This window comes from Rhipicephalus sanguineus, chromosome 1, assembly GCF_013339695.2.
Source record: "Rhipicephalus sanguineus isolate Rsan-2018 chromosome 1, BIME_Rsan_1.4, whole genome shotgun sequence".
Taxonomy (NCBI): Eukaryota; Metazoa; Arthropoda; class Arachnida; order Ixodida; family Ixodidae; genus Rhipicephalus; species Rhipicephalus sanguineus.
In genome coordinates, this window is record NC_051176.1 from 186,778,622 (window position 1) to 186,792,414 (window position 13,793).

General features: G+C 42.5%; 1 protein-coding gene across 2 annotated transcripts in view; it reads left to right on the top strand.

Moving 5' to 3' along the window:
- Positions 1-8,170, top strand: part of LOC119403765 (ras GTPase-activating protein raskol) — a gene marked incomplete at its 5' end in the record, with an annotated part of 185,247 nt that extends 177,077 nt beyond the window's left edge. For both annotated transcript variants that reach the window (XM_037670599.2, XM_037670600.2), the window contains 1 exon segment: positions 3,061-8,170. In XM_037670599.2, the coding sequence (XP_037526527.1) occupies positions 3,061-3,310 (250 nt within the window).
- Positions 8,171-13,793: the final 5,623 nt, after the last annotated feature.

The window sequence follows — 13,793 nt, forward strand, 5'->3', positions numbered from 1 at the left end:
CAATCCGCTTCTGCTGCGCCATCCTGCTCCAAAACGCATTTTGCGCCGAAACTGCTCCCAAGCGATCTTTGGTGCACGGCCTCCGCGATGGGCTCCGGTGCGCTTCCGGAACCGATCACCGAGGCTACGTTTGGTGCCTTTATATGTGCCGCTGTCATCCGTGCCATGGCACGCCTATGCGAGCTTATATCATCATCACTTCACTTGGCGCGCTCTCGAGACGTTGTCGAAGGCACGAAAAAAGCTAGCGAGCCTGTACAGGAGCTATCTACAAGAAAGTGAGTTGTGCGGCCATATTTCGATTGTGACACCGGCGGCAATGGAGTTTTCTGGCGCGCTGCGCGCACGAGGCGGTTGCTGTTATCGTGGCCTGGGATTGCGAACATGAACAAAAGTAACTGCTTTGACGCTTCATAATTGTCGAAAAGGTTCTATTTACTGCGCATACTTAATTTGATGTAAAGCCATGAGGATAGTGCGAGCAGCCGCCGCGGACGTAAACGCGCGATCATTATTTAGAAACTTTGCATTAAGGAAACCGCTGTATAGCTGAGTGTGTAATATGGATTTTGTGTCATAAGTCTTCATGAGAAAGAAAAAAATTGTTTTATCTGTTTGTGGTCAGTGAAGCCACTACCAACCGCGAAACCACTCACAAGGCCTCGGTCCGTGTAAGTCGGTTTGACCATTTCCGAAACTCATTTTTTTAGTGAAAGCGTGCCTCTCCATGTGCAGAATTTGTTGCATTGCACACAAGCCCTTAGACGTTATAAATGCAGCATGTAAACGCGCTCGTGCAGCGACGAGCTTAGTATCGCTAGTGCGATCGGTCGCGTTGTTCGATTTTGGCTCGTCAGAACCTGCGCTCGGCTCGTGGTCGAGTATGCTGTAGCTCGTACCATCCGCAGCACTACATGACATGCCGCTCGCCGCCGTTGCTGCGTGTGGTTTGGCTCATGAGGTGGCGAGTGAAGAAATATACAAAAAAGAAGATAGACACTTGGAACGTTTGTTACTGAAAAGACAAATGTGAGGTAGTACGAAAACAGAACCACGGGATACAAATTGTGCGATTGCGACATCTAGTATCATCGCATCTCAAGTGCCATATTTGCGTGCATATAAGCGACACCAATAATTGACAAATCTTGGAAGGGAACTTTAAGGGAAAAGGTCGAACCGCATGGCGCAATTTTTGGCACGATTTACGCGCGTTTGGAGGGATGCGCGTGTTTTTTGACGAACGCCTTCGCGACATCGCGCTGTTGCGTCCTGAATGGCTTGATGTCATGCGCGGCTGACGCGTGGTCGAAGGGTCGCGCGCGTCCTTTTGACGAACGCCATCTCAAAATCACGCCGCCGCGTCTTCCTACTCGAAGTAGAAAAGAAAACGCCTCGAGCGGCACATCGCCCGCTCGTCCGACAAACTGAGTTTAGGGTGCAGACACGTGCTTCTTTGGTTTCTCCCAATGCCCCCGGACGGCGCTGACGTCCGCGCATTTCGAAGGAACTTTTTGAAGACTGCGTAGGCTTTTGACGAAAATGTAGCAACCCGGCAAACGCGGTGCGAAAACACCGCTGATGAAAAATGTTCATTATCTTTAATGTTTTTCATTTGTCAGTCTAGTCAAGTGTAGCTATGCAGAACATCGCTTATCTCATTTTCCTGAGTCATTGCTCTATCACAGCTGTGATGTTTTGATAACACGTACGCGCGTGTGTGCGCATATATATGTATATATATATATATATATATATATATATATAATTTGTGTTAAGTGTGGTTGGTTCATTAGTATTAAATGTTTTCTAAAATCGTTGGAATTTCTTGTGTTTACCAGAAATAAAAAAGAACAATGATATTTGATCATAGAATTCTGCTCCAAAACTAACTTGCATTGCTCCAAAACACACATTTTGGTGCTCCAAAGCTGCTCCAAAACAGCATTATTCCTGCTCCCTGAGCTGCTCCAAAACACTCAAGCCCGCTTCCACCCCTGAAGGGAGGCATTCCTCCTATTGGCCGGGTCGAATCGCGTAGAGCCAATTTCTCCTCTGTCACTGAACCACTGGCGTAGCAGGGCTGGGGGTGCAACCCCCCTCCCGAAACTTTTCATTTTTGGATGTGTATATACTATATACATGCACACATTCAAACGCACGAACGAACATGCATAAAGTGTGGTTGAACCCCCCCCCCCTTGGAAAGCCCCCCTCCACTCCATCCCAAAAGAAATTTCTGGCTGCGCTACTGCAGTAAACACCTTACAGGTAAATAACAAACAAAACAAAAGCCGCGTGCGCATTATATATATTTTTTTTTCTTTATTGGTTCTTCACTCTCCTTTTCGCTGACGGCTCTCTGCGGTCTCGCATTCGCCAATTTCTCACGTCATATCAGTGCGGCGGCGAATGCTCGCAGGCGTGTCCCACTTCAATGCTGCTAGCGGTTGTTTCCGGCAGTTGGTTGAACTAGAGGACTAGGCTGAACGCGATAGCGTTCCGAACAGTCAATGTTGCGCGGAAACATGACTCACGGGCTGAAACTGCTCCCGGGAGCGAAACTTGAGGCTAAATAGTGTTCATATAAGCGCCAATTTTGAAAATAGGCATTTATAGGCACCTGTAAGCATTTAAGCACAAACGCCAAAAATAGGCAATTATAGGCACTATAAAAACTCGTATAAAAGCACTTCTTAACCTCTAATTCATGCTCATATATCAAAGTGGCGCGATAGGAGCGCAAGAAACAAAATACGTAGGCATTTGCCTAAAATCCGGTCTCTAATCATCTCATTTGAGTTCAATAGTATGTTCTTCCCCCCCCCCCCCCCCTCGAACTATGCATGTCTTAACATTTGGGTTGATACATATGTGTACATCAAGGACCCATTCAACAACCCACTTTGATATGCGTATTTGTGCTCTCTATGGTGCAATCAGATTGATTGATTTATTGTTTAACACTGTGTTTGCGGCTTGTGTGCCTATTATTCCAAAGGGGAAATGTTTTCTAGTGCACTGAATGGTCAGTAAGCATCCTCTTGTGATTTGGCGCAGGCTAATCACCGTGGAAGACGAGCTACGTCGGGAGCAGCGGGAGATGCAGGGCATGATTCGGGCCAAACAGCAGCTGATTGATGCACAAGAGCGTAAGATCCAGACATTGGATGCAGCCAACCAGCGGTTGCTGGGAGCTCTTGCTCAGTTACGCCAGCACTATCAGGACCAGGTTCAGCTAGAGCCCCGACTGCTGGCCAATGGTGCTTCCTCACCGCCACCACCATCATACAGGAGCAGCTCCTGCTGACAATGTGTGCCCATCACGTTTCACACATGTACACTCTCAAGAAAAGACGCATTGTGTGGCCTCTTCGTGGACAAGGCTCCCTCCCTACAACACTTTTGTGACAGTCTCATCTTTGGTGGCTCACAACAATTTATGCAATTTCAAACCTGTTAACCAGCAGTGTGCAGATTCATTTTGGGTGCTACATAATGCAAGCTTTTGATACAGAGGCCTTTGAGTGGTTGTACAATATAAGAGAGGTTGGTAGTAGTTATCCTACTTTAATCACCAAGCCAGTGGCCAAGAAGCTCTACATGGGTTCTTACTCAATATCCCATGGCTTTGTAATGTATGTGAGTGGAAGGAATTGATTTTCGTATTTCTGTAGGAACTTGCCCCAAAATTTTTTTCTCTCTTGTGTATGATGTGATGCTATGATTATAGTGAAGTTCAAATCGAAGCATTGCTTCCAGTGCACCAACAGCGCCGATGTAGCATTTCACATTACCTCCTCACGCTATTTTTTCCCAGTTTCACGTAAATAGTGTAGATTTTTCAAGGTTGCCCTAGGGCACTTCTGGCCTGATTTAAGCACTTAGTCTAACACTGCAGTGCCTACAGTATTAAGTTGTTGAATATGTCCCGTCTGGATCCCGTGAGCTGCTTCTCCGTAATGTTCTTTGTCAGGTATCGCTGTTGTAAACTTCACTATGTTTAAAAAAAAAGAACACCAGTATCTCATACCAGATATTTAATATTGGAGAGCTACTGTAATGGACATTGGTGATTTCTCTTTTTTGTTCATTTGAAATCAACAGCTGCATATGTTTTAATCAATGCTCTTAATGATATACGATTATAAAATGCACTTTGTTCTTTCATATTCAGCATAGGTAAAGCTTGTGTCTTGAAAAAAAAAACAAAAAAAATGCTTGATCCTAATTATGTGGCATGTTAACTTGAATCATTGATTTTTACTAAGAAGTATAAGCAGTGCATAGATTAAAGAAATATTTGAATGCATGAACTATGTGGCCTCCCTTAAATTTGCTTGCAAAAAGTGAAATGCTTTACTACTCTCCCCAGCTTAAGTGTGTTGCGTGCTTAGTTTCATTTCAAGCAGTGACAAATAAGTCCTTGTGTACAAACAGTATGGTAGTATGCACAAGCTTAAGTCATGTTCATTATTACCTATGCGGTACACTTACGTTGGCAAAGGATAACTGAGCAGTTAAATTTGCGTTGCTCACTCAAGTTTTATAATGATTTCCAGGGTTAGTGAGAGTTCCTTAGCACTGTGCACATGGTATAATGCTCTTATGCAGGGCCACAGAGACCAATGCAGTCAGTAGGAAGCTGGAAGCTCTTTGTTACTCTTGTCTCTTAGTGTTTTGTAACTGGGATTTTTAAGGCTCAATTCAGGATCAGGTGAGATAGGGCTGCAAGAATTTAATATTACATTTACTTACCAGTATAGAACTTGGCATTGTTTTTTTGTATGTCTATACTTTCATTACATTAGGTATACTGGCCTTTGATATTTTTGTCCAGAACATCTTTTGTGTCCCTCCCCTGCCTCCCTTTTTGTTTTTTGTACATGTTGGAGAGAGTTAAGAACCGTGGCGGGGCATAATTCACTAAAAAAAAAAAAGAAACTTTTTCACGTCAAGAAAACATGATGCATGAGGTTCCTTTGAAGTACCGGTAATGTCATGGCACAATTGGCCACTCTGGTAATGTAAGCTGAAGCTCTAATACAAATGCAATGGCATTGCTGAGAACTTTTTTTGTTGTTGCTTTTGTGTTCTTGTATGTGCACCATGTTCAGAATGAAGTCCCCTCAGGATCAGTTGGCTGTAACAAAAGGTTATACTGCAAACTGTAGTATGTGTTACAGGCCACCCTAGTCTGTTGCAGAGCATGTCTATGGTCACATTTATGTTATCTTAAGGGGACAGCATTATCACTTTAATGTGAACTTAAGTTGTACATTTTTTACTTTCAGTAATCAAAATATGCAGGCTTGAGCTTAATTAACAAGCTTTAGCAATTATTCTGACAATCATAAAAAATGTAGTGCAGTTATGTTCTATAGACTTTTGTAGATGGTGCTTGCCAGGAGTAAGGAAACAAGCCCTTCTTGCATAGTAAAACAGTTCTGTATGTGGGCTGGCTGAGAATGCTTGTGTTAATATTACTGTGGATTGAATTGATTTGGCAGGATCATGAGAGCCGGCTATGTGGCCTTCAATGATGTGCTAAGTCTTAATGTGAGCCATCAGTCTCTTCAAGACAGATGTGTAATGCCTAGTATTGTTTGAATATATTTTGCGACTAAGACATAGAATATTTATTGAACTCAGACTTGCACTAACTACAGTGGTTTTATTTTTACCACTTTATTATTTTTTTTTTTCATGTATGTGTGTTATCTCACATATAAAGCACTGTGCAGAGACCCCTAAATAGCTTACATTCATATTGTTAGTTTCTCTAAAGGCACAGTTGTCACAGCAAGATCACCTTTCTTTTTATTTAGCTGGATAATGTTGTTTGCAAAACTAATGGCCATGAAGAGAAGCTTTGTAAGCCCCCTCTTCTCTTCCAACAGCTTTAGTTGTATGCTTTATGAGTTTCCTTTTAGAAAGCTGTCTGGACAGTTGAGTCTACCTTACAGCAAGTCTCTAATAACGTGCGGAGTGAATCATTACAATAGGCCAGGGCTACTACTAGTGTGCTTTATCGAAACTGTGCTTGCTATTTACCACATCTGGTATTACTCATGATTGTCTTTGTTTGGGGATGGAATGAGAATTCTGTCTGCAGAAGTGTTACGCTGATGAAGCTGCCCCATGCGAGGGTTCAACTTGAATGCCTCTTGGAACATGTATCTGGCTGTCCATGTGTTTTGTACTGCACACATGCATCTCTGTTGCACAAGTTTTGCATTTAGATATTATTTACTGTTCACACTACAAATGATGCAGCAGTTGCTCTAGACAAAGAAAAAAATGTATATACATAAGAAAGGTGTTATGAAAAAAAGAAATGGGTGTACATTATTACAACGAAAGCCGTGGTAATACTTTTTTCTTTTTGTACAAATTGCAGCTTTTGCCCGGCTACTGCATTTCAGGGATTGCTAGTGATTAAATGAAGCTGTCATTTTTTTTCTTATTTGTATAAACCTTGTATTGTTTTTGTTTTCAGTTTAACAGGAATGTTGATTCATTTGCAGCATAAATGAACTTTTGGCATCTTTGAATATTGCAAATTTTAGTTGATGTTGTACCCATTTATGTTTGGGTCTGGATGTCATCCTAGGTGTGAGCTTGTATATCTTCTTACGTTATGCCCCACCATGTGACGTTGATGGCAATGTTGTCATTCACAGATCCATTACCAAAGAGCACCACTTTCTCTTGTGTAAAAAAAAAAAAAGTTTTCTGTTGAGTTTTATGTGTGCCCAAGGACAAGTCGTTGACAGTAAGAGTACCGTTGCTCATGTAACACGATGCTCTGTGCTGTTGGTGCACACTCAGATATGTGCATTCTGACATGCAATACTGTCCAGAGGAGCTTATAGAGAACGCTATACATGTTAAATGAATACAAATATAGATATATATATATACAGACACAAATACATATATTATTGCAAAGCAGCATATTGGGCTAGTTGGTTGGAATTCATTATTGAAGGCCATTAACAGTGTAAACAACAAATGCTAACCAAATAAACCTTTAGTTGTGAATCAGTATATGTGTCTGCCTTCTTTTTGACTCTTGTTGTTAGCACTGTTACTTGCCTTCAAGAAAAGAAATATATATATATATACACACACATGCGCTATAACACATTGAGCTATTGTTGACTGCTTTTTTGTTTGGTTTGCTGCCGCTTACACCAATGCGATCTGTCAAAAGGTGCACAGAGGTTGAGAAATTAGTCACGGAAGTTAAACTGATGCGAAGTGGTTTTGTATTGGCACATATGTGTGCTCACCCCATCTTCCATGCAAGATTTTGTGTTTTCTAGCATCACTTTCATTAACTTTGCATAGAACATACAACTGGACTATCGCACATCACATGCACTCCTTGTATGTCTAAGAATTGCTCTAAAATATACTCTGCGCATTCAGCAAGAGCAAAATGAGGATGCATTAGTGTGCACTTGAAGCTGTGTTCTCTCTTTTATTAGTCATAACTTCCCACGGGCACCAAGCAGTCATTGAGTATAATGATGTGCGTATTGTCTGTCACATCTGATACTACTGAACAGAGTGCATTTGTTGCATTGTAATGTCTTTTTTTGTGGGCATGAAATTAGCCTGCTGGCTTGGCAGAACCAAAATGTTGCCGTCGGGTGCAACAAACCTTTCCCGGTCTTTCTCTTTATGATCTTAAATGTAGCAAGCATGTTGCTTTGGTTCCACTGGTGGTACTTGTCTGTAAAGAAGCATTGAACAGTAGCACCAAGCAGATGTACGTGGTTAGCTTGCAATAATTTGCAACGAACGTCTACTCAATTCACTTTTTCTCTTGTATTTGTCATGGCCAGTGTTAGTAAAAAGACTATAAAGCATATCCACAAGACCGATACTCGTACACATCCTTGGAACGAGATTTCAGCTTCATCTAACACTGAACATCTTTGTTCCTTAGATGGCAGTGTGCCTTGTGCTGCATACCTCGGTCAGATGAAAATAGGGAGAGGTGGGGAAGGCTGTTTACTATAAGCTTGTGTCGAGTTTAGTTTCCCTGCCACACATGACTCATTTTTATTAGTTGGTGGCACTTAGCATTGTATTGTATCAATCAAATATATTTATATCTATCATTGCGCAAAGTTTTTGTAAATAAATTGTCTATATTTTATCTTGTGGTCTTGGTCACTGAACTGTTTTTTATGTGTGTCAACACAGGTTATGAAATTTAATGACAACTTTTTCACGAGAGCCTTGTTCAGTCATGGCATGTAATGTGCATGTTGTTGAAAGTGCCTATCTCAGTGGTTCTCAGATGGTGTCTGCGAAACCCATCCTCGAAAAAAAAAAAGTTCTTTGGAGGCACACTATGTATTGTGACAGCGGCCGCCCCTTTTGATTTTTTTCTGTTTCACCGCATTACACTTCTGCATTGCGGCGGAGCTGACTTATGTTTTCCATGAGATGGCGGTTTTTCTTTTGTTGCAGTTTTCTACGACGTATGCACGTGAGCATGCTTTTTCCAGGCTTGCACATATGAAGAGCAAGCATAGCTAGAAACAGGTTGAATATGGCTGCAGACCGCACAACTTATTGACAAGTTGTTGATATCTAATTGGCATGACACTTTAGTTTGGCCGTTCTTTGCCAGGGAGAAACAAAAGGCACCTATTTCATGCTGCATGCTGTGTTAATTTATGACCCCTCCCCCCTTTTCTCTCTCTGCAAGGGATCCCGCATCACTTCCACCAGTCCACAAGGGGTCCCCGAAACATCCATGACTGAGAACCACTGGCCTATCTGTAGAGAAGCTGCAAGTTGGCAGAGCTGCTTATTACTAGAGCAATGCAAGCGGTGTGCACTGTTAAAAGAGTCATTTACAATGCCCACACCCTTTTACTTTCTTTATTTTCTATGATTTGCAATAAGTTATTAGTGCTCTTACAAAGCTAATTAATGTAGATATATACTTCAAGTGCTATGTACACTGATGGAAGTATTGCATTCCTGTGCACTAGTTTCAGTTAGCACTTTGATAGATTGCACTAAACATTAACAGTGCAAAAAAAAGAAGATCACAGTTTTGCCACAAGGCCAAAGCAATGAATGCGATAGCACCAAATTGGAACGTTATACGAAGTAAGGCTAGCCGCTAACTCTTTTGGATCCAATCTTGCGTAACACTGCAAAACGCTGGTTTAAGTGAATGCAGCCACTCCAGGAAGCGAAGTGGTTTTTGTGCCGTCTGTCGTCTCAAGGCAAAGTAAGCGGTGAGAGCACAGCTTGTATACAAACCGTTTACTGATGTCTGTCGAGATAGTGCTCATGACCGCACCCTTAAAGGGGCGCCCCTAAACCACCAAGAAGTCAAAATTTAGTTACAGTTGTGGACAACTCTTCAACAAACATGTAGCCACGAGAATTTTTAGAAGCTGTGCCGTACCGTATTTACACGATTGTAAGTCGACTCGAATGTAGATCGACCCCCCGAATAGCATGGCAAAAAAAAAGAAAACGTGTGAGCTTATACCCCTGTCACACGGCAAATCTAATGCCATTTACAGCTAATGTCATTCGTTTGTAATGCCATTCGATGCCAACTAATGCCATTCGATGAAAATGACATTTCCTGTCGAATGAGTTCCCGAAACACATTCGCATTCGATTTCGGACCGAATGCGTAGTCTCGACGCCAGGGACCTTTTAGGGAGATAACTGTTGACTTATGTATGCGTAACTTTTGTAATTCGTAAATATCCTATTATTTACTAGATTAACTTATTACTGGTTTGATCACGTAACAGCACACGCGAAAGTTTCTAAAAGAAAGCTACTCTCAACTACAGCAGCTGGTCGCCGGCCATGTTTCATTTGTGCTCTCTTGTTGCCCGTATCGCGGGTGTTGATCGTCCGATTGCACGTGTTGTGGTGATCAAGGTGGTGACTACACGAATTAGCTGCCGCCGTCTCATTTCTGCAGCTGGAGTGTCAGTCGCGCTCGCACGCTTTAGTTTACTGTGCCAACGCCCGGTCATATCGTCGGCCATGTTGGTTTTCAATTAGTTCTTGGCTTGACTTCTTTTGTGTCGTACAGCTGTGGCAAGTTGTGTAAAACGGCTGCGTTTATATTCTTCGAGCAGCTTTTTAGTGATAGAAAATTATTTTCGAGGATACACGCATGTGAGATGCAAGCGTTAATATATTTTTATTTCTCCCAACGTCACGGCTCAGGAGGGCTAAGGTCATGGTCATCATTTTAAAATGACATTTGTTTTCGTCGTGTGACAGCAGGAAGGTAAAATGACATTAAGTTCACCTAATGTCATTTGTTGTAAATGACATTTGATTTGCCGTGTGACCGGGGTATTAGTTACGTAGTCGCTGGACTGACTACACATTGACCGACTTCATAGTTGGAGTCACCGCCCATCCTGTCACACAATTCTCTGTCCTGTCCTCTTAAAAAGTAGCGCTGGAATATTGTAAATACAAATGTATCTTCGACTAGCCCCACAATGTGTGTTGTGATGTCAAAACGCGAATTTTGGTGTGCAAAGGTGGCTTCACGGCAGTGCTTCACTGCTATGCAGAGAAGCTAGCTTCGTGGCAGTACGTGGGATCACTTTTTTTTTTTTAATTTCCGCGAACCGTTGCTAAGAGTGCGGGCTACACGCGAGAGAATACAGTATATGTTACAGTTAAAGCCGGAACGGAAACTTAACGTCGTAACTATGCCACAGCATCCCTGATTTCTAGTTTGTCCCGCCGTAACTTGCGCTACAAATTTGTTTCGATTGTAAGTCGACCCCCCAACTTCAGATTTCAAATTTAGGTAAAATGGGTCGACCTACAATCGTGTAAATACGGTAATAGCGGGTTTACATGCATTCGATGATCAAAAAGAGGCCCTCGATCGTTTTGCTCTTTCCTTCGCTATGCTTTGTTCGTCAGCTCATCTCTCCTCCTGGCCAAGTGCTCCTCCTCACTGTGTAAGGAGGAAGAGCTGAGAGCAGGCAAACAGGTTCTTTTTTTTGGGTGACATGACCAGGTACGAATGTTGACGTCACGGCCAACGCTGGAGATTACCGAAAGGCCCAGAGAGGAGAAGGAATTGTTTCTTGGAATTTGTGGTGTGCCTGTGGCTCGTAGCGCTGCTGCGTTTGGTATTGTTGATCGTGATGGTGTTCTAAACTCTATGCTTGCATTTACTTGAAATGTTAAAAACTATCGAAGGCGGTTTAGGAGCCCTTTAAGGCTCGTTCACACTTGCAACTAGCACCAGTCGTCCAACCAAGTTTGTCTCACAGCAACTTGTCACAAATAGCTGCTTTTTTACATACTGCAGCCTTGTGAGAGGGCTATTGCAGGAGTGGGATTATACAATGCAGAAAGGGCCAGAACAGACAAATAATACAAGAGCAGTAACAACAAAAACCATTTTCAACAATAGCGGTATTAAGCTTCTGTTATACATAATGATTTTCAACAAGAGTAGTCACAAAATCATTCAGCGGGAGTGAACGAATGCGGCCAGGTATGAAATTCCATAATACCATAGTGTGGGGAAAGAAACTATACATAAATGTATCGGTGCGCGCAAAAAGTGTAGCAAGATTAAGTTTGTGGAAGTTACGCGTAGAGGAAGGCTTTGCAAAAGATAGAAAAGCTGTGCTTGAAATGCGATATGACATGTTGATTGTTGTGCAAAAATTTTAATGACTACATCACGACATGCCGAAAGAGGTTCTAGCTTTATTTCGTGTAAAGTTGAATAGGGTGAGAAGTAGCAGGGCGTACCTGCGAAAAATGAAACGCACAACTTTCTTTTGAACTGCTTCCAGTCTGATTGTCGCATTGTCTATGAGGTGACCAGACTGCGGAGGCATAATTGATGATGGAGCGAACACGAGAATTATACATAAAAAGTAATATCTTTTGGGCCATTCTGCGACTGCAGTAGTCACAAAATCATTCAGCGGAAGTGAACGAATGCGGCCAGGTATGAAATTCCATAATACCTAGTGGGAGGCAAGAACATTCTTCCCAAACTGACATCTTTAGTGTGCATAACGATATGGATGACAGAGGGCTTGCTGGGACTCAAAGAAAAGAGATTCCAAGCAGCCGCTAACTTTGTAGTTAGATACACAATGGCAAGGGGACTGTCCTGCTCACCTAAAAGTCTGCAGCACTTAGGATGTGCGGGACTAGAAAAAGACAAAGTAGACCTTACAGACACACTGTCCGGGGTCCACATATCTGAAGTACAGGCCGCATGGGCCTGTACTTCAAGCCCATGCGGCCTGAATACCAAGGCTCCTGGAAATGTGGATTCAATCTAACCAAGGACAGACCGCACAATTGGGCTGCTGTCTGGGTCTGCACACCAAATAATAAGAATGATTATGTTCATCACAAATAGTAGAAAGAGAGAGTGAGAACTTTATTCATAAGGGTGTGGAATAAGGGGTCATGAGCTCGATGGGTGGGGCCCAAAGTCCAGGGCTCCACTGGCTACTGCTGCCTGCCTGACATGACCCAGGAGTGCAAGCTGTACCTCCGGGTCAGAGTTGGCGAGCTGTGCCTCCCATTGCTCGAAAGTATTAGAAAGACTATAGTGACCTAAAAAGTAGAGATGGGCGAATATTCGGGCATTTCGAATATTTGAACGAATATTACAGTATTCGAATTTGCTTTGATACAAATTTAGATTATACGAAATGTCAAAGTATTCGAAATGAACGAATATATGTGTACATTTGACCACACATAACCCCCTGTAAAGGTGGTTTCACTGCAGGGTCTAGTTGTTGTGCCATGAAACAACCCATGCAGGGGAAATCTGCACACATACATATTTTTTTAAGTTTAAAAGCGTGTTATATGGGCTTATATGCGCTAAGTATAGTAATTTTAAATTGTTACGTCCGCTTATAACTTGCACCCTACTGCTTTTCAAATCTTGATACTATTCAAGGCTGCTTCCACTTCTTTTCAAGCCAAAAGTGACATTCACTCATACCTAGTTCCAATCCTTAAAAATATTGTGCAAGGATCATGACAAAAATGCTCATTTTTCTTAATAATATGCGGTAATTACTATTCGAACTATTCGATTCGAAATTATTCGACCAAATCACTATTCGCTTTGGATTCGCTTCGAACCTCAAATTCACTATTCGCCCATCCCTACTAAAAAGTTATCTAAGTTTGGTGATCAGTTTAGGCATCGCCACAAAATGTGATATAGTGATGGTGAGCCGCCACACCATGGACAGGCGTACCGATACAGCGTTGGTAAAATTTTGTTTAATCTTTGTAGGTTAGGAAAGACCCCCGGTTGAATCCTACAGAAGACGATCACGTCCTCCCTTCTAATGATTTTGGGGGCCGCTGTATCTTTGCCGCGTGCCTCGCTGGTGAGCAAGAATTTCGCGAGGGGCCATGCTGGATGGGTCATTGTTTTCCTCATTAATTTCCTCCTGGAGTGTTTTGAGGAATTGAAAGTGCAGTCGAGGCTCTGCTCGGTTCGTGAGCCCTCAAGCAAGAGCGTCTGCACTCTCGTTTCCCCTGACCCGAAGGTCATGGGATCGAATCCTGGCCACGGCGGCTGCATTTTTGGGGGAGGCAAAAATGTTTGAGGCCCGTGTACTTAGATTTAGGTGCGCATTAAAGAACCCCAGCTGGTCGAAATTTTCGGAGCCCTCCACTACGGCGTCCCTCATAATCATATCGTGGTTTTGGGACGTTAAACCCCAGATATTATTATTATTATTATTATCTCGTTTCCCTCC